A 26,009-nucleotide genomic window follows, 5' to 3' on the forward strand; every position below is an offset into this window, starting at 1 on the left:
TCGATCAGGTACCATTTATTATTTATCCCTGTAACTGTGTCAGCATTGAGATATGACAGTTAAACCAGTGTTAAATCAATACAATATTTACATAGCACAGCACATTAAGCTTGAGACACTCACTTGGGGGATAAAACCACATTTTAGAACAGGACAAAGGTCACCATTATTAAGTGTTTGAAAACAGCTATTTACAGGTCCCTATGACATAACTATAGTCTGTACACTGTTCCAATGGGGCAGGCAGAAGCATGATAGGCATTTATTTTGAGGGATTTTAAACATACGATTTGGAAGCATATTGTTATGCTACCCTGAATGCCATAAGCCACCTTAACATTCTCCAAGGTGGTCTCATATCCTAGAATGGCATGTCCAGCTGATACAAAACAGACAACACAACGTTTACTTTGTGGAGAACTTTTTACTCCTGCTATTCAGTCATCTGAACTTTGAAGGCAATTCGTCCCAGAAACTTGTCGCGATCATCTTCATTTTTTAAATTAGGTGAGCCCAGGATCTTACACTCAATTGCTATTTCTTCATTGGTACTGTTGGAGTTAATTGCTAGTTGAACAGCCACTAGAGGCTGTAAATAGTGAGCCTAGTAAACAGAAAGATGGGGAAAATATTTGAGATACTGGAGTAAGTGATGTGAATATAACAATTAGCATGAACAATTAACATTTAATCCATCAAAACAGTTCAGAAAAAAAGCTAATTAAGAACCCAACCTTTCAAAGCTCAGTCTGACTGAGATAAGACTATTTTTTCCAAGTTATATAATCAGGTATACATTCTTCAAACTATTTCATAACCAATGCATTCAACCTAATTTGAGTCACAGACAGTATCTTCAAGTGGTACGTTACTTTACCCTTTTATTACACTGGGTTCGATTTTCTAGAAACCTCTACTTGAAACATCCTCTGAAACTACATTCTGCCTTTCTACCAATTCCCTCTTTTATCATTTTTTTTCTTCTCAATTTCTTATAGAACAAATTTTTAACACATTTTAAAGTGTTTTTTTTCCAACAGCATGTTTTAACAACTATTAGTAAGCTAGCTTCCCTTCCACCCTATCCCATTTATTTGTTCAAAAATAACGTATTGTAAAATGTGTTATCTGTTTGATAGCTTTTGACAGAAACCTCTCCTTGAGTATTTTGACAGTATCCTGGTCAGTCATATTTGGTGGAACAATTACAATTCTTCACTCCATTCCCTATAATAACAACTAAAATATAAGATGGAACACCATTATATTTTTTGTCAAGATAGTATGATTTCTCAAGTCCAATTCAATTAGGACAACTTGAATTTTCTCATAAAGTGACTATCAATTAAAATAAGAATTTATTATATACTTTCAGAGCAGCATTTCATACCCATATTAGAGTCAAGCATTTCCACAATTTATTTATCATTTTCAGGTCAACAGTAGTGACTGCCAATTAAGTAAAAATACGTACTTATTCTCCTGGTGGCCAGCAAACATGGGTAATTCTGAGCAATAAAATTCATAGAAGCTACTGGACTAAATAAGACACTGCATATCATACAAGTGCCAGCCTTAAATTTTAATTGAACAAAACCTTGGATTAAATTTTTCATTAACTTAAAGAGACTCTTTTTAATACATCTCTGTTACTTTCCAGCTATTGTCTCTACCTCTCTAATAAAGAAGGCAATATAGAATAGTCAAATTCTCATTTACAAGGTATGGTGGCATGGAAGCATATGTGCAAAGATCTTTAAAATGAAGGACTAGTAAGAAATACATTGACTTAACTACATTGCCTAGGTGGAGGGTGATTTTACTCGATCAGAACATTTCCTGTTCCCCTATAAACTTCAAACTGGGAGGAGGAAACAGAACTAGGCAAGTCATCCTCAAAATTCTCATGTTTTAAGTGGTTATACCACCCACATTAAAAGTAGTAACTAAGTTTTCTAAAAATCAGAAATAAAATCCTTGAATTGGCTCAGAGATGTTTTCACATCTCTAAGATTTTTCAAATAGGTACACAAATTTCAATGGTGTTTTGAAGACATGATGCCAGAATGACCTTTTACTCAAAAAAAATGACTGGGGGCGGGCGATGAGAATCAGCATCCTCACTAAGCACTACAGATTATCTGCAAAAAGCTGCATTCTCTAAGGTCAGGCAGTTGGGTTCATTGTGCTGAGCAGTATTGGGAAATAACCATTCTGGACCATAGAACTATGTGCTTAAAAAAACTTAGTACTTTTATTGCTACTACCTTAGCTCAACAGCAGCAAGATTAGTTGTATCCTCTTAACTCTTTTACAGAATGAAATAATTCAACAGTTTCACATAGATATAATATATACATTTTGTGGTATAGGCAAGAAATCAATCCAGTCTCTTGAGACCTGGTCAAATACTCAACTTTTCTCAACTATTCTTGCTGCCTTCTTTTTCACAATATACTTGCATCTTATATAAGCAAGTAATCCTCAAACAAACCTATCCCACATCATAGTGAGCACCAAAGAACATTGACCGAAAGACTCCAAAAAAAAATAGCAGTTAATTAAAAAAAAATATGTTTTCTTAATCACCTAAGTCAAGTAAGGAACAGCACTGAGTTCTGCCTAACTTAGTTGCTCTCCTTTCATAATCTTACCTTTTCATCAGTATAGCAGTAACACAGGAATTGTATGAGGAAAGTTCTTTCTTCATCCCATCTTTGGTATAAACTATCTCCTGACAAGGTCTATCAAGGTCTGTTAAGGTCTACTCATGCTATATTTTGCTTTTCTTAGAGAAGCAATGCACTTATCCTATTCTGTCATTCCAAAAAGGGAATAGAGTACATACCGACTCTGCCTATCGTAAGCAGAGTTTGACAGTCCCTCTATAATCTGTTATGTCTAAGAAAATGGATGCTTTACCAGTTAAAGAATTCTGGCAACAAAACAGAAGACAGAACTACACATAAATTACATGAAAGCAGATGTTGAAGAAAAACTCCTTCCTCATTAAGAAAAGTGAAGAAAAAAATATTGTGTCAACTGCCGCAAATAAGTGTAGCGTACACTGGAAAAATAATAAGTGAATAGCTTAGTACCAAAACCTTTGGGAAAATATCAAACAGCTACTGTGGTGTCCTATGGGCCTAAAAGATTTACATTTAAAAAGTACTTTTTATGTTCAGTGGTGAACAGTGAACATGTTTATCAACCATGAGTAAATAACTTGGTCAATAAGAGGCAATATGATTTTATATCTCACAGAAAGTACAGATTTTCTGTACGTAGTTATCACAAACAGATTCAAGGAAAGAAAATAGCTAAATTTAAATCTGAAAAAAACCTGGAGTCTTAACTATACATATTCTGTGTCCATAAAGTAGTTATTTTACTTTGAAAACTTCACTGTTCAAATAGATAAATATCAGAATACAAAGAGGGCAAGGGGGACAAGCAAAGACAAAAAAAATATTTAAGATAAAAAAACGTTATCAGCAACCTTGAAGTGCTTCTTCATAAAACAGAGTGAAAAGAAAACATGACTGCAGAGCCACGAAGATGTATAAGCAACAGTACCATGCTGAATTATAAATCTAATATCCTGTACATAAGCCCCTAAGATCAACTATTCAGAATTGTATTGGGCTCCAAAGAACTACTTTAGTTTTTCTGCCTTCCCCTGCAGTCAGAAAGATTCCAGAATATATCAGTGACCAAAAAACAGCAGATGCCATAAATGCTACTAGTATACAGCCTTTTCTTCATTAGGACAGTGCCTGCCTTACTTCCGCTAAAGCAACTCTCTAGTCTCATCAAGAGCTATAAAATCTGTGCAGATGTAATATTCCTTATGAGTACCTCATTAAAACGTTCAAACTTCACAATCAATCTGTTTAGTACGAAGACCATCATTAAGACATACTCACATGCAAGCTTTTCCCATAGTATGGAAAGTACATTAAGTCAATCGAGCCTCCTGGAGGAAAATAATTTATCTCAACCATGTCTTGTTCCTATGATTGGAGAAAACAACAAAATTAAAAGTTAATGTCTACTTGGATAAAAGTACAAAATTGGAATTATAATCCAATGATAAAGTGCATGATCCCTAAGGGGGAGGACAAAAAAAAAAAAAAGCTCCAAAGTATTAAGGTAAGTTCCAAAATAGCTGAATTTTAGGCAAACAGCTACATGCTGCACACATCTGCTTCAGTAAAGCTTATTAATAGTAACATCTAAATTAGTAATCAAGTCAAGACAGCTCATATTCAAGTTTCCCTTACCAGTCAAAGAAAGGAGGAGGGGGGTATATTCATTGAAATTAATATAACAGCAGCAGGAAAAAAAAAAAAAACCATAACAAAACAAAAACACCCACATATATAAGCTAAAATCCCATGTATCCACAAGCAAGCCTGTATATTTTGGTGAAGCAACAGCGCACCTATGTTTAGAATGAGATGAATTTCTGTTTAAAGCCAGGTTTTCAAGATTCAAATTTGTAACAGTACAACCCCAACCCTTCACAAGGAACTCTATCAATAGTGTACCATTCCTAACTTGTTCAGCTACCTTTGAAATACAGGCTACCTAAACAGAAACCAAGCTTTAAAATTATGATGTTACCACAGTTTGTGTGTCATCAGCCCTCAGAAGGAATTACTACATATATACATGTCTTATCACTAGACTTTTCCCTACAATACCAAATCTAGCAGCAAGAAGCAGCTACCTATAAAGATGCTGCATAATTTCTGACTAAGAAGTCACTCAGTCTGTAAGATACACAATCTTTTTGTGTCTTACATATTCAACTGTGCTGTCCCTGACACATGCTGTCAACATAATGACAGACAGATCTCCATGTGTCTGTTATCTTTGGTGATAGGACAAGGGGAAATGGCCTCAAGTTGTGCTGGGGAGGTTTAGGTTGGATATTAGGAGAAACTTCTTCACTGAAAGGGTTTTGCAGCATTGGAATAGGCTGCCCAGGGAAGTGGCTGAGTGACCACCCCGGGGGTCTTCAAGAAACGTGTAGATTTGGAACTTAGTAGCATGGTTTACTGGTGGACTTCAGTATTCAGTTAAAGGTTGGACTAGATGACCTTAGAGGTCTTTTCCAACCTGACTGACTCTACTGTATACACACTATTCCTCAGGACTGCATCTTCTGCATAGCAAACTATTTCAAGTTCACGCAGCAAGGAAATACACGAATCTCACATGACTTTCTGTAACAGCTAGACATACTGCCATAATAAAGGGCAATGCTAAAATGATGGAATCACAGAATCAGTCAGGTTGGAAAAGACCTCTAAGATCATCTAGTCCAACCTTTAACCTAGTACTGACAAGTCCACCACTACACCATGTTAGTATCTTCTACATCTACATGTTCTTCTTCATGATGGTGACTCAAGCACTTCCCTCGGCAGGCTATTTCAGTGCTGCACAACACTTCCAGTAAAGAAATTTTTCCTAATATCCAACCTATTTCTTACATGATTTTTAAAACGCCTGTAGATTACATCCTTTCTGAATAGTATGCACTGTATTTATGCAGCTTACTTCTGCTTCTGCACCAAGGCCAAATATTTCTCAGAACATCATTACTTTTTCAGTGTAAATGACAATTTCAAAGTGCATTAGTAACTTTCATTGCTTTTTTTCCTATATTACCATATACAATAGCTGCAATTTTAAAAAATATATACTACATAGTGCAGAATACAACTGCAGTAAAAAACCTTAGCAAAGGGGAAGGTAAAGAAAGATCAAGAAACATGGAAGAAACCACAGCCCAGAAATACCTCCTCCTCCACCAAAAGGACATACCATACCAGATGAGTTTAGGGTATGGCCAGATTCCTGTTTCTTTGAAGTCTAAATTATTGCAGTTCCTCAGTATATGTTCATTAAATATTTTAGACCTTGAGTTTGCAAATTTAATTACTAAGAAATGTTTCATTTCACCATTAGTCTCTATTTTCATTACAGCTCATGCAGCTGATACACTCACTCAAATATATTTCTGAAATAACGTTTACAAAATTTGAATTCAGAATGATGTAAGAAAGATAAATAGGAGTGGGGTCTTCTCTAACAGCTAAACACAATGCATGCATGCAGTCATAAACATATGCATTAAGCTATCAAAATAAAATAGCAGAGGTTCTTGGACATGCAACTGCCTGTCTCATGCAAATGCTGTGGATTGTTTTGTTTAATTAATAATAATTAATCCTAACTAATATCCCTACACAAAGTTTTAAAAATATAGCTAGCTGCATCAGTTGAAAAGCTTCAAGAACCAATGCATTAGTGTCACTTTTTCTGCTTACCATTGAAAATTTCCACAAAGTTGCAGGCAGTCAGCAAATCTACAAGTCAGACCACTTAGTTGGACACATAAAGGTAGATTTCTACCTCACCTACAAGAGTTCTTATTAGGACTGTCTTAAAATAATTTTTCAGATGCTAAAATAATGTAAAAAGGCACATGGAAAGAACTTGTGTAAGAATGACTTATCATCTAAGAAGGAGTAATGGTATAACTGCAGTAGCCATTTAGGCTCACAATGCAGTTTAAAGCAAAATTTACTGAAACAAGATAAAACAGCAATATCCAGGTTAGCAGAACCTTATACAATATCTGAGATTTCTTTCAGAAAAAAAAAGGTAAATCCAAGGCCAAGTATGTTGACAGTGGCAAGGAAGGTATTTTTCATTCTTGTAAATTAGAAAGAGATGTCTAATACAAAGTCAAGATGATCTCTAAACAACAAAAATGCATATAGCTTGGAATTAATACTACTTATCTTCTCTGCCATTAAAAAAAAGTACAAACCTACTGATGTTCACAGAATCATAGAACGGTTTGGGTGGGAAGGGACCGTAAAGATTATCTAAATCCAACCCTCCTGCCATGGGCAGGGACACCTCCCACCAGCCCAGGCTGCCCAAATCCCATCCAGGCCTTGGGCACTGCCAGGGATGGGGCATCCACAGCTGCTCTGGGCAGCCTGGGCCAGGGCCTCACCACCCTCAGAGTAAAGAATTTCTTCCTAATGCCTAATCTAATCCTACTCTCTTCTAGTTTAAAACCATTACTCCTTGTAATCACTGCACTCCCTGACAAATAGTCCCTCCCCAGCTTTCCTGATGGCCCCCCTTAGGCACTGGCAGGCCGCTGTAAGGTCTCCCCGCAGCCTTCTCTTCTCCAGGCTGCACAACCCCAACTCCCTCTGCCCGCCTGCATAGCAGAGGGGCTGCAGCCTCTGAGCATCCTTGCAGCCCTCCCCTGGACTCACTCCAACAGCTCCATGTCCTTGTGCTGGGGCCCAGAGCTGGGTGCAGGGCTCCGGGGGGGATGTCACGAGAGAGAGGGACAATCCCGTCCCCTGCCCTGCTGCCCGCGCTGCTTTTGGTGCAGCCCAGGGTACGGGCAGCTTGCTGGGCTGCAAGCGCACGTTGCCAGCTCGTGTCGAGCTTCTCGTCAACCACCACCCGCAGGTCCTTCTCCTCAGGGCTGCTCTTGATCCATTCTCTGCTCAGTCTGTATTTGTGCTTCGGATTGCCCCGGCCCAGGTGCAAGACTTAGCAGTTGGCTATGTTGAATCTCACAAGCTTTGCACAGGCCCACCTCTCAATTTTCATCCAGTATGTGTAGTTCTAACATGAAAGACTTAATTCTTTGCAGCAAGATCTCCCAACACACGTGAAATCGCATACCTGCAGCCTAAAACTAAAGATCCAAACCACTGATCTTCAAACTTCTTGACAGCACAATCCTTTCTTAGTATGTTCCTCTTTGTGGAGGACCCTTAAGTCTACAGCAGGTCAGTTCCTCCAGGGTGCAGGAGCAAGAATGAGCTGTAATCAGTGTTTGACACTGCAAACTAACTGCCCTTACCTACAGAAATCATTGTGATGACAGCAAGGGGCGGGGGGGCATGGAGGTGTGGGGAGCATCCCCACCTATGAAACGTGGCAACTGTGATGTCACAAATCTACCTGAGGTTTCTCTCTTCAAACAAATCTCAAGGAGAAGGCACAGTAAGAAGAAAGAAGGGTCACCTCACAGAAGAATGCTTGAAGAAAATGTCTTTCTTTTTTTATGGTATCAATTTCAAAATGAAAAACTCAAATGTTTCAGGTAGCGAAGACAGGCAGGATGTGTGGTCAGAAGGCTGTTTACCTCATCTAATATTTGAGAGACTTGTCCTTAACAGTTAATTTTTAGATTTATTTAAAAGTCAGCCTGTATAAAAATCAAGGCAGACAATTCTTCAGATTGCTCCCAATATGTGCAAAAATCAAATAATAATAAATATTTAAAAACGCTGGTGAAGTGGAAAGAAAAAATAATCAACAGCTGATCCAGAGGTTAAAAAAAAAAAGTTTGCCCTATAATGAAGAGAACATGATAGTAGGATATCCGCTCTGCTCAACAGAATCACCTTTTAAGTAAATTCCATCTTTGTCACTCAGATATTAAAAAAATTAAAAATTTCTGATGCAAAACTTATAACTACCGGTTAATTTGCGTTTGTGCTACGAAACGCACAAACATTTTCATATATTCTATGAGCTATTATAGCTAGCAAGAGGCTTATTTTCAGAAACAAGTATCACCTGGACTTAGCTTTGTAATACACCCCAAACTTTTTTAATCCACATTTGCTGACAGTAAGAGAAGGAAAAAAAATGCTGCAACACAGCAGTTATTTAAAGACTAAGTAAACACCCTGAATAAGAGAACCAATAGAGAAGGACAAAAAGCCTCTACACTTCAGTTTCTGTTATGAGCCAGTATTTAGGGGGCAGATTCTGTGGCAGTTGCAGTGTGATTATAAATTCATCAGCAAAATGCAAAGCAATTGGCTACCCTTCTCCACCTCTCCAATGTGCAGAGAAGAGGGTCACAGTTCCCATCCTTACATCACCAAGTCCCAGAAGAGATGCAAGCAGTCACCTTGTCCACTACAGAAGAGACCGTTACATGGTACTCTTTTCCAATAGAGTCAAAGAAATAAAAACAAAACTGGAAAGAAGGCCGTGTGAGCCAATGTAAAGAACAGTGTAATCCTTCAAGTTTAAACAAAGAGTTTCAATAAGGGGCATAAGTAGTCAGAAGTTGTTCTCTAAAAATCAAACACAGACAAAAAGTGAAAATGACAGTTGTTAATGGTGCTTAATGTAGTAGTAGCATTACAAACAGTAAATTCACCTTGAGAGACGTAACTACTTCCAGTGTGATGACAGGGAGGGTAAAATTCTGTCGTTATCTGCCTCAGCTACAAGAAACCTTGTGTCCAGTTTGGGATATTAAATTACAAAAAATGATAAACTGGAGAAGGGGAATAGTAGAAGTAGAAAAAGTGTTTCTTTCTTCTACGGAAACGAATTCCTCCAACAGAACATGTTTTAAGAACGGACACAAAGAAATGAGTCTCAAATAAGAGAAGGAATCAACTTTGCTTGCAACAGGCTACCATAGAGAGATCAAAGCTTCCAAGGACTTGTCAGAAATCAAGTATTAAAATTTATGCCTACCACAGATATCTAGAATGAAGGCAGAAAAACTTGCGGTATTTGTCCCATTAATTACTGAAATTCCCCCGCCTATGTTTTTATCAGTCAACTCAATCTAGGAGCCATGACTATCCCTTGCTGAACCTACTAACTTACCACGGCTTTCACTGCTCCCCAAGCAGTCTAGGAGAAATATGTAGAAAACAGAGCAATTATAATAATTACCTTAAAACATTCTGTGTAAGCATTTGGTGCACAATAAATACTTATAGATTAGCTGTTACTACAAGTTGCTTGTATTTGATTTGGAGACAACTTTTACTTGAACAGTAACAACATCAGCTTCCACATTTTGTCTTACCCATCATTTATAAAATTGTCTAAGGTGCACTTGCAGCATGGAGAAAAAATAAAAATATAGGTTATGAAATGGGAAAAACATAACTCACACTAAATAAAAAATAAATAAGCATGACTACAAGTTATGCCTATGCATTTTCTCAATGGTTTAGGAAGTGAGGTAGCTCAAATACATCTAAAAATGGAAGAATAAAAGACTAACTATACTGAAGAAATTAAATACATTAAAACTAGACATACAGTAAGATGAAAACAATAAAAAAATGAAGTACGAAGTCTAACAGAAGAGATGGAAATAAATGTTCTGACAGCATTTACATTCACTTTTCATCTTAATCACAAGGAAAATTAACTACATGTTTATTTCTTACATTCAGAACTGACCTTAGATGTACACTGTATATATGGTTCTCCTTCAGGCTTTAATCCAATTATCTAAAGGAAAGAAAGTTAAAATATTTACAGACCTTCTTCCCCTCTCCAATTTTACATATCAAATTCAAACTTTCTCCCACTTACTATGACAGAGTTGATACAGGGAGCAAATCTGTCTAGTATTAATTTTCTGAAGCACAATTTTAGACTAGAACCAAGATGTAAAGTATTGTTAAGTTAAAGCTCAACTAGATAGTGGCCATACCAAGGATTATTTTCTTACTTTAATATTACATGCTTAATGTAATGACAAACCAATTAGCAGTTCAAGAAACATACAACATCACTGGAAAGTCAGTTATTCATTCAGTAAAATTTTCATCACTTTGCATAGTTTAGGAGTTACAGAACCCGTGACATTCTAATTACATTTCTGGAATGCAGGCACGAAGTAAAACACACTTGACCTGCAGAATGTTATACAATCTGTTACATAGAACAGTAAGCAAAACCAAAGCGCATTTTATTCTTTAAATAGGGTTTTCAGATATCTTGACGCAAGTGATCAAAGCCAATACTTGTAAATATTAGAATGCTCAAAAACCCCACTTCATTTTACTCTCTGAAACACATGTATTGGTAGACATTTCAGTTAATTACACTATTCCGAAGGTGTGAATATCCTGAGAAGCAAACTGAACATGTATTTCAGTCCTTTTCAGCAGTGATATTTCATACAGTGTTAGTTGGAAATGCATATACTAAAATTTTTTTTTAAAAAAAAAAAGAAGCAAGCACTTACTCTATTCATTTTCACAAGCACGCAGGGAGTTCCTTTAGAATAGCCAAAGGTCTTATCTTCCTTTCCAGAGCATTGTCCAAGCTCAGAGAGATTAAATCGACATGCCTTTTTATCAGCAACATCATTCTGATCAAAAACCTTTCCTGGCGTACAGTTTATATTTTCGGATTGCTTTGAATCATCATACGCTATGAAAGAAAAATAGTTTTTAAATCAACAATACAAAGCATACAAATAGGTAAAAATGCAGAAAGCCTATATAAACCTCTAATTTATAGTTATTACTTTTCTAGGAGTTTTCTTACAGGATTATTTTCAAAGTACTATGCCTCTTATTTCTATCTTAAACGCTTTTTCAAGTCTTATCAAGAATCATAGAATCATAGGCATTAGAAGGGACCTCCAGAGATCGAGTCTAACCCCAATAAGTGGCATTGTAGCCAAATGAAAGAATACAGAGAATATTATAAAAGAAATAAAATCCTCCTTCTAGAATCATTATTATTTTCTGTACATCATTCTAAACTAATAATGTATTAAAATATAAAGTTTGTTTTTTTTTTTTTTTTTACCTGGAAACTAGGCCAGTTTTCCTTCGGTACTTTGTTTTAAAACAAACAGTTTATAAGGAACTTCAAGTATTTTAATGGCTAATATTAAACTACCTCTACATTTACATTGGGTAGTATAACTGATGTTATAGTTACATCCCAAGTTATTCTCACTTCTGCTTCACAAGTACATAGATCACTTTGTCACAAATGCTCACCTATTCACCACTTAACGCATTCTGTCTTGTGTACCCCCCATCCGCCTCTCATAGCTAAGCATACATAAAATAAAATGGGAAAAAGGTAATAAATGTTCAACCTCACAGTGAGTCCAAAACCCATTGAGCTGCAGGAGAGGCAGGTCATCATTTAATGTAGCATTCTTCCTACCCCCCTCTCACCTCCCCAGAGCTCTGAAAGAAAAGCCCATACCTTGTGTAGCTAACAAAGCAACTCATGCAAAAAGGTGCAATTCTACAGAACCTCCTCAATTCTGACTTACAATTTTTGAGGGGCTCAGTTTCCCTGTCAAACGTAGGTAATGATAATTACCTTTTTCTGTAAAGCATATACTTCAATAACATACTTGTCTAGAGTAAGCCTGAAAGTGTGTCAATTTTCTTTAGCAATTACTAACTTCAAGTTAAAAAAGGAAAGTAACGTACCCAACAGCAAGACGCCTGAACTACTAGGGTAGCTGTCAGTAACTTACTTACTTTCAAGAAATTTTTTAAGTGTAGATATGTATTGTGCATATGAATTGGCATCACTCTTGTTAAAGTAGAATTCCAGTGCAGTGTCTGGCTTTGGTGAAATCATAAGCCCTTAAAAAGAAAAAGTGCAAGTAAAGAACTGAACAACTTCTCATCCTTAAACCACTCTAACCTACTCAAAAATCATATCTGTAAACTGAAAAATACCTATCTTTAAAGAAACATCAATGTTATCCCCATATGCCACAGAACCAGCAAGCGGTTTGTGTTTTTTAAGTCAGTTATCAAAAATCAACACCACTCTACGTGAATTAAGACTTAAATTCAATCCTGCATAAAACTACAATTCATAAACCAAACCCAATGATTAGAAATAGCAAAATCAGAAACTTAAATCACCTTCAATCAATTTTATTGATTCACTTCACATTTTGAATATTCAGCAGATTAAACTAAAAAAAAAAAAATTAAAAACCACCCAGAAAACCTTCAGTTAAGCTTATGCGTCAAAGCTCTAGGCAACACAGAATGAAGCTAAGACTTTATTCACCTCATAGACACCCACAAGAAACAAAGTATTTTTAAGAAGCTTTATAATGCATAAAGATGGCTTGTAAGTTTTCCCAAACAAGACAAAGTTAGTTGGCTGTTCCTTCCCTCCTTCTCCTCAGAGAAATTAGAGGTAGTTGGCCTCAAGGAGAACACGGGATTAAAGCACCAGGCAGGGGCACGCCACAGCCAGGCCCTGGTAGCTACGAGGTCCCTGACGGACACGGGACGCCACAGCCTCAGGGACAGCAGCGCTACCAGTTCCCTGCCTGCCGCCCTCACACACCTCCTGTTGCTGCCAGAGCAGGAACGAACTGCAGAGAGGTGCCAGGCCTAGTGGGAGGAATGACTGCAGCATCCTGAAACCCGGCTTCGCGTTGGAGGGTGAAAAAGGCAGACACTGACATGGAGCTGGGGCTCCTGACAGAACATAGCTGCCCTTCTTCCCAAGAGAGGGGCAAGGAAATGTTCAGCTACATCTCAGGGACAGTTTGGCAACGTGGGAGGGAGGTCACACAGGCACGTGCTCTGCTGACATGCACACAGGCCAGCACCAAGGGAGCTGTCGCTGACAGGGACACCAAATACTGCTGTCACCCACCGCAGCCTCAGCAGCAAACCACACCGCCCGAGGTTCAAAGGAGGGTGTATGACTGCTCTGCTTACAGCACCTTAAGGTAACTGCTGCTCAATCCAATTAGAGCAGACCAGTAACCGCAGTTGTAACTAAGTTCAGCGACCATGCACTGGTCTCTTCAATTATCGCTGAGACTTAAGACTACAGTTCCAACAAAAATAGATAGATAAATAAAATCAGGCCTTCTTTATACAAAATAAACATATCAGAAGACAAGACTGCAGTAGAAAGAGAAAGTTGAAGTTGTCCTAATGAAGGATTCTTAATACTTTACCACAGTTAATCAATCAGTAAGCTTTCGGAAAGCATATAGAAAGTGCCATTAAGCAGCCCAAGTCTATTGACATTTACCTACAGAAATATCCATACTTCTCATGTGAAGGCAGAAATTACTATAAATACTTTGGGAAATAAGAAAGGCACGTACTATAAATTTATCATACACATAGTTTAGATTCCAAAATTATGTATATTTTTTTTTTTTTCAGGATTTCAAAAAAATTCTCCATTAGGAGAATTTCCGTCCTGGAAAGCCACAACTAAACACCTCTGTGACTGACATTCCAAGTAAAATTACAAATACCATATTTGACTGCAAATTACTTTGCACCTTTAGTCATTTTCTGACCTCCACACTGAACTGGGATTCAAAAAAATACAAGGTAACTAGCAACAGGGCTGAAAAGTCACTTCAGGAGTTTGGGGGGGGGGGGGGGGGAAGAGATTGGTATTATCTATATACTTATACTGTAAACAAAAGACTTCCATGCTGTTTTTCAAAGTGAATGACAAAGTTACTAAACTAGTCATCAATGAAAAAAACAATAATTTGAAGAGACTCATTGCTTCAGGGGAACTTCAAAAATATCCTAAGAGGAAGGGACTGCTCCAGTTCCAGTGCATCACAATCTGCCTAGAGACTGTGATGGAAAGGCTGCAGAAAAAGCTATTTGGAGAAGGATTGAAGCACAGACCATGAGAGATGCAGGGTATGGGGCCTTCTAGGGGAACAGAATTAGCAGCCTCAACATAGGATTATATCTAGGATTGTAACAGAGATTACGTTATCCTACAATTCCAAGAGATTTAAAAAAAACAAAAGCCTTAAAATCATCTGCATTTGATTGATATTATTGTATTCCAGTGCCCATTGCAAGCCAAATACCAATTATAAAATAAATCAATCTGGGAGATTTCCAAATATGTTTAATACAAGAGTAAAACCTTTAACCTACGCCATCCAGGTTTTGTGTGCAGATTTATTTTTTTTTTAATAAATTAAAGTTTTACAGCCAGGAACACGACATGTTTCACTGCAAGTGAAAAATGATACAGTTAAGCTTAAGAGATAAGCAATTTTATTGTATTTAATTACTCATACATAAAGTTATTGTTAATAAAAATAAATTCAGAAATGTTTTAGAAACACCTAAGAAAAAGACAACTAGTTGTGGAAGACACACTATTTTACATTAACATCCTTTATGACACTTCTAAACAAAGGAAAATCAATAACCCAAACTCAAGAGAGAAACTTTCACTAAGTTCAGTATTAAGCCATAGCTACCCACAGCTCTATTCACTACCAACATTCAGACTACCGCAGAAAAAGAAATGGTCATGTAAGCCACCTTTTTTTCATTAATTATTATTTTTATTTAAACTAAGCAGATCATCTTTTTTTGTTTGTTTTTCTTTCAGAATTTAGCACATTATTAGCTTGAAAAGGCTGTACAGATCCTCAAGAATCCCTTATGGTCCAAGGGCACCTGTTAGAGATGGCCTGAACACCACATCAAAACAAAATCTGTTCAGAATCCAGAGAGATTTGTCACAGGGGCCCAGCTGCAACTTGCTCACACACAGATTTACGTTTCATCTTAAGTACTAATGCAGCTGCAAGATGGTGGTTAATTTTGTGTGTCTGGAGTTCAAAAAAGGAAAAAGTATTCTACAGACATAATCTAACTTTCACCAAAATATGAATCATAGAATGGCTTGGGTTGGAAGGGACCTTAAAGATCATCTAACTGCAACCCCCTGCCATGGGCAGGGACACCACCCACTAGATCAGGTTGGCCAAGGCCCCATCCAGCCTGGCCTTGAACACCTCCAGGGATGGGGCATCCACAGCTTCTCTGGGCAGCCTGTGCCAGGGCCTCACTGCCCTTACAATGAAGAATTTCTTCCTAATGTCTCGTCTAAATCTATCCTCTTTCAGTTTAAGACCATTCCCCCTTCTCCTAGCATTATCTCCCTGTCCTTCTCCATCTTTTTAAGAAACCCCTTTAAGTATTGAAAGGCCACAATGAGGTCTCCCCGGAGCCTTCTCTTCTCCAGGCTGAACCCTGAGAGAACCCCAGCTCTCTCAGCCTTTCTTCATAGGAGAGGTGCTCCAGGCTCTGATCATCTTTGTAGCCTTCCCCTGGACTCACTCTAACAGGCCCACAGCTTTCTTGTGCTGGGGGCCCCAAATTAATATCGCATAGCCATTTAGTTTTTGTTGTTGTTTTTTACATGTTTGATCCCTAAGCCAAGTTTTCGTAAGATTTGAGAGATCTTATTAAATTTTCAGGTGGCCCAATCATTTAAATTACATGTAGAAATCAAATACTTATACATTCTCCAGAAACAGTATCGAGAAAAGACTAATTTCTTCAGTGTAAAGCATGCAGAAGCAGCTTTTAAACCTTTTGCAGCGCAAATCCTTTTATTTTTTCCTCCTAGTATACAGATACACCAGAATAGAGCTTAGAATGATTTTTTTTTTTTCTGTGATACATTTAAGCTGATCTTAATAAGAAGTATAAAGACAGTGACCTCATTATACATTTTTATTTGTGCAGAGTTATTCTTCCATCACATTTAGCTCATTGAACCAGCCAGCTGTGGGACTAGATGAGCATGTACACAAAGAAAGAGGTAGCAAGACACCACTTCTAGCAGCAGCTACATATTATATAGATTTAACTTCATTGTAAAATCACACCCTTCCTTCTCTTGGATCCCTATGTAATATGTCAACAACCTCTGGAACCTACAGGCATTCCACGTTAGTTGAAAACTATCTTTAATACTAAAACTAAAACTCTGGAAATGCCTTCCCATCGTAGTCCTTACAAGCTCCTGAGCAGATAATCCCCATAACACAGCCCCCTCCTGTACTTTCTTCCAAGTACCAAACACTACTCACAGGTGGCTTTCCATCTGATCCAAGAGAATTGATCTAAAGCATCTCTAAAGCAGTTTGGTCAAATGATAACTCCACTTTTACAACAGAATTTTGTATGGATGCAAAGGGAAAATTGCAGTCTAAACATATGACAAAATCGACCAAAGAGAATTTAGAGAAAAAAAAAATCAGCAAAAGTTAGCACATATGCACAAAGAGCTGCTGACTGAACGTATGCTATATATAACTTGCCTCATACTTGCCTCAAGTTTTTCCATTGAAATTTGTGACTGAATAATAATCACAGTTTTTCATAGACAGCTGCATCTTAAAAACAAACTTGCAAGTAAAACTTAGCTGTTAAACCAGAAATGGGTTTATGAAAAAATAAACACAGTGTTACCTGGACTAGAAATCCGGTCACGGTACTTTGGAATGTCACTGCTCAGTGTCTGAAGCATAACCCACATTGTGAATGTGAAGAGCGCTGCTAGGAAGCCATAAAATACCAGGTAGAATAGTAAGATCAAACCTGTAAAGAAAAGCTAAAATTATTATTTTTGTTTCAACTAATTCCAATTTCCTGTTTTGATTTTCAAAAAAGATAAGAGCAATAAAATGCTCAATTTGTTGTTTCTTCCCCCTCCAGGACCCTTGCCACTCCCAACGGTAGCTATAAATCAGCATGCCCCAGCATATACATGTATTGCACAACACAGAAAAGTTCTCTTCATACTTTCTGGCTCTCAAAATTTACAGGGTAAAATCTGGCATTTTGGTATCCTTAAGAGAGAAGTATTAGAAATCACTCTGGGCTGTATTGGAAAGCTAGCAAAGACGACTAAGCGAGCCATTCCAGCTCCATTTGTTTAAGGGAGTTACAGTTTTGCATCTGGAAAGGAAGGGGTGGTCGGGAAGATGAAAGAACTGAGTGCAAAGATGAAATTGTTATGCTGGATCAAGAACACATTGCAGAGGTGCACTGGTGGTGTAACAGCATGCTGAGGACCTGAGAGCGCCCCCACACAACACGGCACTCATTTGCACGTTCTTCCTGCTACAGGAGACCCTCCAGGTGGAAATGCTTCCTGCTGCAGGTATTTGAGAACACATCAAGCCTTCTGCTCAGGCTTTCCAAGTCTTGGCCCAGCACATCCACCTGCTGTACAGATCTACCTCCAGGATCCAGCAAGGTTCCTGGGATTCTCCAGGTACACAGGTGCTACTAGCTCCAACTTGACAACTCAAAGAGCTCCCCAAAACCTGAGCACATGGCCTCAAGTGAACAGCTTATTACATGACCATACCTCTCCGTCAGTTAGCTGAAACAAACTGCTAGGTGAGAACACTACTCAGGAAAACTGCTAGAAAACTTACTGTGATTAAGTGCTTTGCTCTTGTTTTATTTCAATTTATTTCCATGTTCTTTTTTTTTTTTTCTTCCCCATTTTTCATTATGCATACACAGACATGGACTCTGGATACAATTTGTTTAGTGAAAAGACAATGTAACAGGCTTAGCTGAAGAGATTTCCAGAGAACTTGGTCCTTTTTCTGAGATATGATGCACAGCTCTCACTTAACCTTTTTAAATTTAGCACAGCTCAATTGTTTTAGTAACAAAGTTTTCAAACAAATGTATTGAATATTCTCGCATTGCTTGTTTTTTGATCCTGATGGACTTATATATGTTAGCATATCTCATTAAAATGAAAATTTATAACATAGTGCTTGCTACACTTCCTTGATTTTCTTTTCAGACCTTTTAAAAATATGTACCAATAAGTTCACTTAGATTACCTTTCAAAATGTAGGTTTATCTGGAGATAGTTCCTGACTGAAGATGAAGCATGTATACTGTTTGGATAGAAGACCTGGTAAATGACATGTAAGATTCTACACAAATCGTTTAACTAATTGAGTATACAATACTAAGCTAAAGAAGAGGATGCCATTCTGTTTTAAGACTCATCACTTGAGACTCATGGACACATACATCTTGTCAAAAAGAATGGGCATTATACTGGTATGGAGGAATTTAGATGCTCGCACAGAGAGCCAACTACAGAAAAGCATCTTCAGAACCTTTCTAACCTGAAAACATAACTGAACAATTATGCAAATTCACTTTTTTACAAAATATTCTGTCAATAAGGCGGCTATCAGGAAGTCCAAGACATAACGCATCAAAATCAGTACCCATCACTCTATCACTGACACCCGACTATAAGAGAGACTCAAGTGCAGTACTCTTCTATTTTCCATAGAAAAGGGTAAAAAGCAAAAGCAAAAATGACTGCACCCCAGCGATGCACCATCTCCACTGGGAGATGACAGAAGGCAGCCTCAGCTCTGGCTCCTGTCCCAGGAACTATGCCTGCATTTTGCACTGACATGTTCTCTTGTGCACTACGGCCACCAGTAATCCACGACTACTGCAGATGCAAGTACCTGCAATACTTCTGAAAAAAATCTGTATATTAAAATAATGAGGCGGTTCCCAAATTATTGTTACCATGACAAAAGTCTGCAGCAACCAACTGAACATTACCAGATTTTGGTTTTAGTTTTCAACTTCACCTGTTGAGAAAGTTGTTTACTAATCTGCAGTACTCCGAAAGCGAGCAGCCATTTAAGATGCATTTGGGAACTACTGATATGTAATACATCACACGGCAATTTCAAGTTATGAAGTAAAGTACCTGAGACAACGCAAAACCAGCCCTGTTCTATAATGAATGAGGCAGCTAGACATCTATTGCAAGCTATTTCTAGGGCTATTTAGAAGCTGAAAAGAGCATAGCAGGAAGGCAGTAGAAATCCTAATCAACAAAAGCCATTACTAAAGTTGCACCTGGATTTGCAGTTGCACCAGTAATTTGCTTTACCTGTAAGCTTACAATTGCTGTAACCGGATCCAAAACAGAGCAGTGATCTCCTCATAAATATCCCATGTATTCTGGGTATCACAAAACAAGGGAACAAAACACCCAACACTTTGGCTAGCTCCCACTTTGTTCCCTATGCATTAATCAGTTCTGGCATACACTTTCATCAAGCCATTAAAAAAGGACACCCCCCACACACACGTGTTTATTACTGATGGGCTCTCGTGCCCACAGCAGGAACAGCAGCACTGGGGAAGGCACAAGAGGGCCCTGATGTCTGTGCACAGCCCCTTACCGTGTCCTCGTGCCAGCGGGGGGGGCAGCAGTGACAAGGCCAGAAAGACCTCTGCTCTCCACCAGCCTCTCCCAGCACAGCAAAGCAGATGCATGCACCCCCAAGAAATACTGCTTTTAACCTGTATTTTAACATAACTTGTAACTGCACTGCAGAACACCGTGCGTTAGAATAAAACTGCCCCACTTATGCTACTTTGCCACATTAAAAAGGGGAGGATGGAAAAAAAAGAAAGAAAGAGCCCTGCAACTTCCAATGGCACCAAACTAAGCTGCACTTTGTGAGCCTATTAGTATTAATTATCCTAAGCTAATCACAAGGAATGAGCCATAACTCATCAAAGAGCACAGCCAAAATAACTCCACACAATGCTGGATTTCTTGTCAGAGAACGAGATCTGCCCAAGTAACAGTGGAAAAGACTTCTCCATGTTTAACCCAAGGGAAATGCAGGCACCACATCTAACCTGCCATTCATTGCGGTGTGGAGTTACCATGCACAACCTGCAGGCTCTCACTATTTAACATGAACACACAGAGAAAACTATCAAAACCAAATCCTGCAATGCAATTTACCTGTAATACCTAGTGGGTTTGTGTGTGTGTGTGTGTTTTTCTTGTTGCAGGACATTGCAGTATCAAAGAACCTTTCATATCCTAACAATGCTGGTAAGCAACAGTCAAATCTGGAAAGCTCGTATTTCTGAGCCAACACGTTGGTGCCATCGTTAGCTGGAGTTCATCTGCAAGAATCAGAGCACTTCTCCACAGTGAAAATTAGAGTATTTAACTCTGGTAAAGAGTCAAGATATCAAATATCTGGCCATGACAAATATGAGTTTTCCACTCTTTACATGGCAAAAACAACAAACAGCTCGTCAGTCTGGCATAAACCAGACTGGCAGCTCTACCTAAATGTCACACATAGGTAGATATATACATGCATCCATGTAAACACACTCACAACAGGCCTTAAAGCAACTATTCAACAGTCTCCAAAACAAAGAAAAACAATGTCTTTATGGTTTTATGGATTACATGCTGCATTGATCTTATCACCTGCGTGATCGTTCTTCAGTAACTTCAACTAGGGGAATTATAAAAGGTAAGCAGTGTTATTAGGGACTACCACCAATGCCAGCAACATTCAGAAGGCCTTTTGGTCCACCTGCAGATGGATTTCCTCCATCTTTCCTCCATAGGCTTTATACCTATGTATCTGTACAGATTAGACAAGCACTAATCATGTCTCATCCTTATTGCCTAATCACTTCAGAATTACTGTCTTCCCAGTTTGGGGAGGGGCAGGGGGAAGGAGAGGAAGAAAGAGGGAAGGAAGACTTCAAGAAGAAAAAAACCCTTGGTCCTGTGTTACAGTTTATTTCACAATAAACCAGGGATCTAGATATAACATCTTCAGGAGACAATAAAAATTGCCAAGTGAAACACTTGCAGAGAATCACAAAATAAGTGCTCAAGTGCAATCATCAAGCATTTAAAACACACACATCCCCAACGTACCACCAGAGCTTACTGATACCTGCAACGGTAAAAAGGAAGCTTTCCTTCCTCAGAGCTATCTGTGTCATGGAAAATAAAACAGTCTACTGATTTCTCAAATATTTATTTATTAAGATGTACAATACCATGGAAAACTTTAGCAAGATTTTGACTGCGGTCATACTCCTGGCTGTGCAGGAATTTTTAAGTGTTCTGTCCATCTGCCATGACACAAAAAATAGCACCGTCTCTGTAAGATTCACAGCTTGGGTGTGCAAGTGTTTCTACTGCAATGGTAGACAGTGATCCCAGTACATTTAACACTATGCTACCTGTGAAGGAAGCTAAATCACACCAAAACCCTGCTCAAACACTATAATGAACAGAGAAGAACCAAGTCAGAAAAGCAGTTAAAACTTTGACAGCACTGTATGTCCCAGCAAGAACACAGTGAAAACTAAACAGAAGCAAATCTAGATCTTGTGGCTTTTCTTGTTTTTATTTTGTTTTGCTTTGTTGTTTTTTCATTTCAAGCACATATTTGTGTACTGAAGGATACCACTAAGCACTCGAGACTATTCAGTAGGCCAGAATTTATATGTAGTCCAAGAGAATATCATCCCTACCTTGAACACCCTGACATGGCCAGCTTTACAGAAAGGCTTCAAGAGGCTTGGCATAACCCCCAGCGTGACCACAAACAAAGTACTGCCTGCCTGCAGCAATGACCTCACCCCGTGCTCCTGCTGTAACTGCAGGCAGGCACAGCACCTTGCCATTACATGTAGAACAAGATGCTAATCTTCCTTTTACTTACAGGAAGGACACACGTGGCAGTGCTCCAAGTTCTCCTTTCTTTGCCCTGCCCGATGACAGCCTGTGCACAGCCCCGGGACTGATCCTCCCTCTCTGTGTGCAGCTGGGAACAGACTTCAGCCATCCATAGTCTATTTCCAGCATTTCATTGTGCTTGTATTATTCCATTCAATTTAATGACAGAGTTAAAACAACCAGAAAACTATGACATTTGGATACCAGTTTGTGAAAGATTCAAACTGAATTAGCCCTCAGGTCTGCAAAACGCACAAATCCTCTATTTCTTACAACAGGAGGAGACTTAGTGCAGCCTGTTTACCAACCTGTAAAAGGCAACTCTTCACAAAACTCTAAGGGCAACACACTTCTGTAATGTAACAAAAGAGCAGAGAGTAAAACAGAATCTGTTTGTGGTAAATCTTTTTAAAAATCCTGGTGTAGAAATGGCAAATAAGGCCAAGTACCCCAATGCCAAGGTACTCCGATGCGCAGAGAAGCACTGCCTTGCAGTCACAATTTTGATAAACCTCCAGGACTGCCTCAGACCAGGGCAATACATATATGCACTGCAAACAGCTATTTAACAGTTTTTCTACTGTTACTGTCTCATTTCTGGGAGGAAGCTGTCTTGAGACAAAAGAAACGCACAAGGAAGAATCAGAGCCAACTGAATTCTTACCACGCTGTCCCTGGAGACGCCACAGCCCAGCAGACAGGCAGCCAGAGCTCACTTCTCCTGCCTCCCTGCTTTTCACAGGGGAGCTCAGCAAGAACAAGGGAACAACAGTCAGTGAGCCTGCTCTAAGCTCACATCAGTGATCCAAGAGCAGAAGTGAGACCAAACCCTGCACGTTCTCCTGTAGCAGAGTCACTCAACGAGTGCTCTGCAATTAAAAACAAAACAAAAAACCTGCTACTTTCATCTTTGTGGATGCTTTTGAGACTGGGATATCAAGCACTAAAATCCCCCAAACAGACAAAAATTATTATTTATTTAACATATGCAAATAAATAAATTAGATAAGCACAAGGCGTTACTTGCAAAATGCCAGGACAAATAAATATTGACAAAAAAAACATACGCTAACAATTTATAGTGTTGTTGGGCAGTCACCTCTCAACGTATACCTCAGGAAAAGGTATATCACAAACCCTGTGTCAACCAGCTAAACCACTTAAGAAAGCTAATTAAGCAAGATCATCCAAACTGCCATCTAGGTCTGTATATACTTTCTCGATGTGGAAAAACATCTTTTATCAAGTGAGCTGGCTGTAAAACAACATAGCAGCTCAATTACCCACTAAGTTAGTCCTATCAATTTCAAGTGTTATCTCTTGGCCTTGGACTAGCATGAGCTAGTAACATTGTGATTTATCCTCTCAGATAGGTTTGAACAGAGAAGGTTGTTTCAGTATCTTTTTTTTTTTGTGTTTTTTTTTTTTGAGTCACAAGCTATTTCTGATGTGCCCACAGCCTTTGTGCCTGTCAGATTCACGACACAAACAGACTTCTGCAAACCATACACCCATTCATCCAACCCACGCACTTCAGGAAACCTGCCTGCGCAGAAAGATCACTAGACGACAGCATAGTGGAAATTTCCTCTTCTTTGCTATTCAACTGGCAGAGCCCCTCGCAAGCTCTTATTTCCATCTGAATGGAGGAGAACTCCTGTCAGAGCTAGGGCCCTCTCCTGATAGACCGAGCCACTGGCTCCGCAGAGGCTGCACGCCCCATGCGCAGCCTGCCGAAGGCTCCTCCTCGCCGTTTCAACATTAGTATTCATTACGGTTGTGTCAGGGCCAAGGATGCGTTGGCCTGCTCCTCCACGCCATGCTGAGCCTCTTGTTGGTTTTATAAGCACAGCTACGAAGCATCCCGACAACATCCAAGTCCCGGGAGGCGACGCAGTGTTTTCTGAAGTCAGTAAATACGTCCCGCGAGGGCTGAAGAAACATCCTTATACTAAGCGTTTACACGAGCGTCTAACATGAGAAAACATACTGAGGAAACCCAAATACTTTTACTGGAAGGGACGCGATGACGATAGCAGGCTTTGCAGCTCAGAGGGAACGCTACCTGAGGGGGGCAACAAGCGCTGCCTCCGGCGGGCCGACTGCAGAGCCTTCATCTTGCGTAAGGGACCGAGAGACCTCAGGAGCCCTGAACGGGAGGAAATGAAGCGCCAAGCACATGCCGCTGTGCCGCAGGCCCTCGGGGCCGGCCGTTCGGCTCCTCGCCCCGCGCCTGGCCGCACAAAGGCGCCGCTCGCTCGGCCCGACGGGCGCGGCCGCCCCGGTGGGCGACCGGCGGCGGGGGGACCGGTCCCCTACGGCCCCCCCCGAACCCCCCGGTGCGGCCAGGCGGGGCGAGGCCGGCGGCATCTGCCTGCTGCGGCGGCGGGAGCTGAGTCAGCGGGGGCGCCCCTGCACCCCCCCGGCACCATCCCCCGTTAGGGACCGGTCGCGTCGCCCCCCGCTCACCCCAGCTCTTGGCCGTGCGCCCCAGGAACTCGCCGCTGTCCGGGTTGTAGACGAACTGCCGCCACTCGGCCACGCTCTGCCGGAACGGCTTCTTTGCCTCCTTGGTCATGGCGGGGCCGCGTCGCGGGCTCGCTCGGTGTGAGCGCTCCCCGGGCGGAGAGAGCGGCGGCACAGAAGGAGGCAGGGAGGAGGGAGCGGCCGCCGGCTGCCAGCCGCTAAGTAACCGTCGCCGCGGCGCCCGGCGGGAGAGCGGCCGCGGGGGCAGGCAGCGGGGGCAGGCAGCAGGGGCAGGCCCGCAGCGCCGCGCCCTCCCCGCCGCCGCGCCGAGGCGGGCCCCGCCGCCGCCCCGCCGCCAATCCCCGGCCGCCGCTCGCCCGCGCCCCCTGGCGGCCGCTGGAGAACGTGGCCCCGCCTGGGCCGAGCGCGGAGGGACGAGGGGGCGGGGGGGGAGCGCGGGCGCCGCTCGGCCGCGTGTGGAGCCGGCGCCATGTCGGGGGAGGCGGGTCGCAGGTGCCGTGTGGGGCGCGGCTCGCCGCGCTGCTGGGGGCAGGTGGGAGTGCCTAAAAAATATACCAGATGTGTAGATAACGGGGCTTCTTTGCCCTCAGAAACGCATTTGGTGCCACGCTCCTAGGGGTCGAAGCCCAACAAACGCAAAAAGCGTTCCCCATCTCCCCCGTGGAATGGCAGGAGCAGACCCCATCTCCTCTGGGGGCTGCCACTCGTCCCCCTGGCCCCTCTCCTTGCCAGCCGCTGCCTGCCCGCAGTCCCAGCACCCCTCGAGGGGCAGCCCCAACCCCTTCTCTCTTAAAACAGCAATCGGTCAGTAAATAACAGAACATTAGTTGGGGGCTTTGCAAAACTCACTTAACAGGAGGGCTGCTGCATCAAAGCAGCTCTTAAAATAGCCGGTTAATCCACCAGAGATCAAACCTGAGTGAAAAAGCTAAGATAACATCCTTAAAATGTACGTGCAACACTATAAGTGATGTCTTAAGAAGAATTATCAGCATGGTTACGTTAAATCTTTATAATGTTTGCAGTGTCATTCATGCTAGAAAGCTGTAAATATGAAGCATAAAATAGAATAAACCCATTTGGCTCCTGTCAGACTACAATATTCCCTTTTCTTCTGTTACAGTACATCCTCTAAATAACTCCGTTTGCTGTAAAACAACAGCAGAAAAATAATATATCACTCACTACTTACCCTATGCCACACCAATCAGCTAATATATTCCTTTTAAGGCCAAAAATGTCATCCCCATATTTCTTTGTTCCTTTAAATGTCACCAAGCAGAAGACTGAATGTCATTTCATTACAGTGACTGCTT

General features: G+C 40.4%; 1 protein-coding gene across 2 annotated transcripts; it reads right to left on the minus strand.

Moving 5' to 3' along the window:
- Positions 1 to 25,006, minus strand: ATP1B3 (ATPase Na+/K+ transporting subunit beta 3). 2 transcript variants are annotated; one of them, XM_035545154.2, is made up of 7 exons: positions 24,676 to 25,006; positions 17,097 to 17,225; positions 12,339 to 12,446; positions 11,072 to 11,259; positions 10,279 to 10,329; positions 3,927 to 4,013; positions 1 to 604 (listed from the first exon to the last, which is right to left on the minus strand). In XM_035545154.2, the coding sequence occupies exons 1-7, from the start codon at positions 24,782 to 24,784 to the stop codon at positions 434 to 436; spliced, it is 843 nt and encodes a 280-aa protein (XP_035401047.1). In that variant the 5' UTR covers positions 24,785 to 25,006; the 3' UTR covers positions 1 to 433. The 2 variants fall into 2 exon arrangements, with proteins under 2 accessions (XP_035401047.1, XP_050568396.1); XM_050712439.1 differs by lacking the exon at positions 12,339 to 12,446 and having other exon boundaries at positions 24,676 to 24,995.
- Between the last annotated feature and the right edge of the window lie 1,003 nt (positions 25,007 to 26,009).

Source organism: Cygnus atratus, chromosome 9 (assembly GCF_013377495.2).
Source record: "Cygnus atratus isolate AKBS03 ecotype Queensland, Australia chromosome 9, CAtr_DNAZoo_HiC_assembly, whole genome shotgun sequence".
NCBI classification, from domain to species: Eukaryota; Metazoa; Chordata; class Aves; order Anseriformes; family Anatidae; genus Cygnus; species Cygnus atratus.

Bases quoted from the DNA above. Each gene is read 5' to 3' on its own strand.
- ATP1B3 (XM_035545154.2), bottom strand. From the start codon at position 24,784: ATGACCAAGGAGGCAAAGAAGCCGTTCCGGCAGAGCGTGGCCGAGTGG. The intron at 17,226-24,675 runs GTGAGCGGGGGG...TTTTCTTTACAG, and splicing joins GCGCACGGCCAAGAGCTGGG to GTTTGATCTTACTATTCTAC. The intron at 12,447-17,096 runs GTAACACTGTGT...TTTCTTTTTAAG, and splicing joins TGACCGGATTTCTAGTCCAG to GGCTTATGATTTCACCAAAG.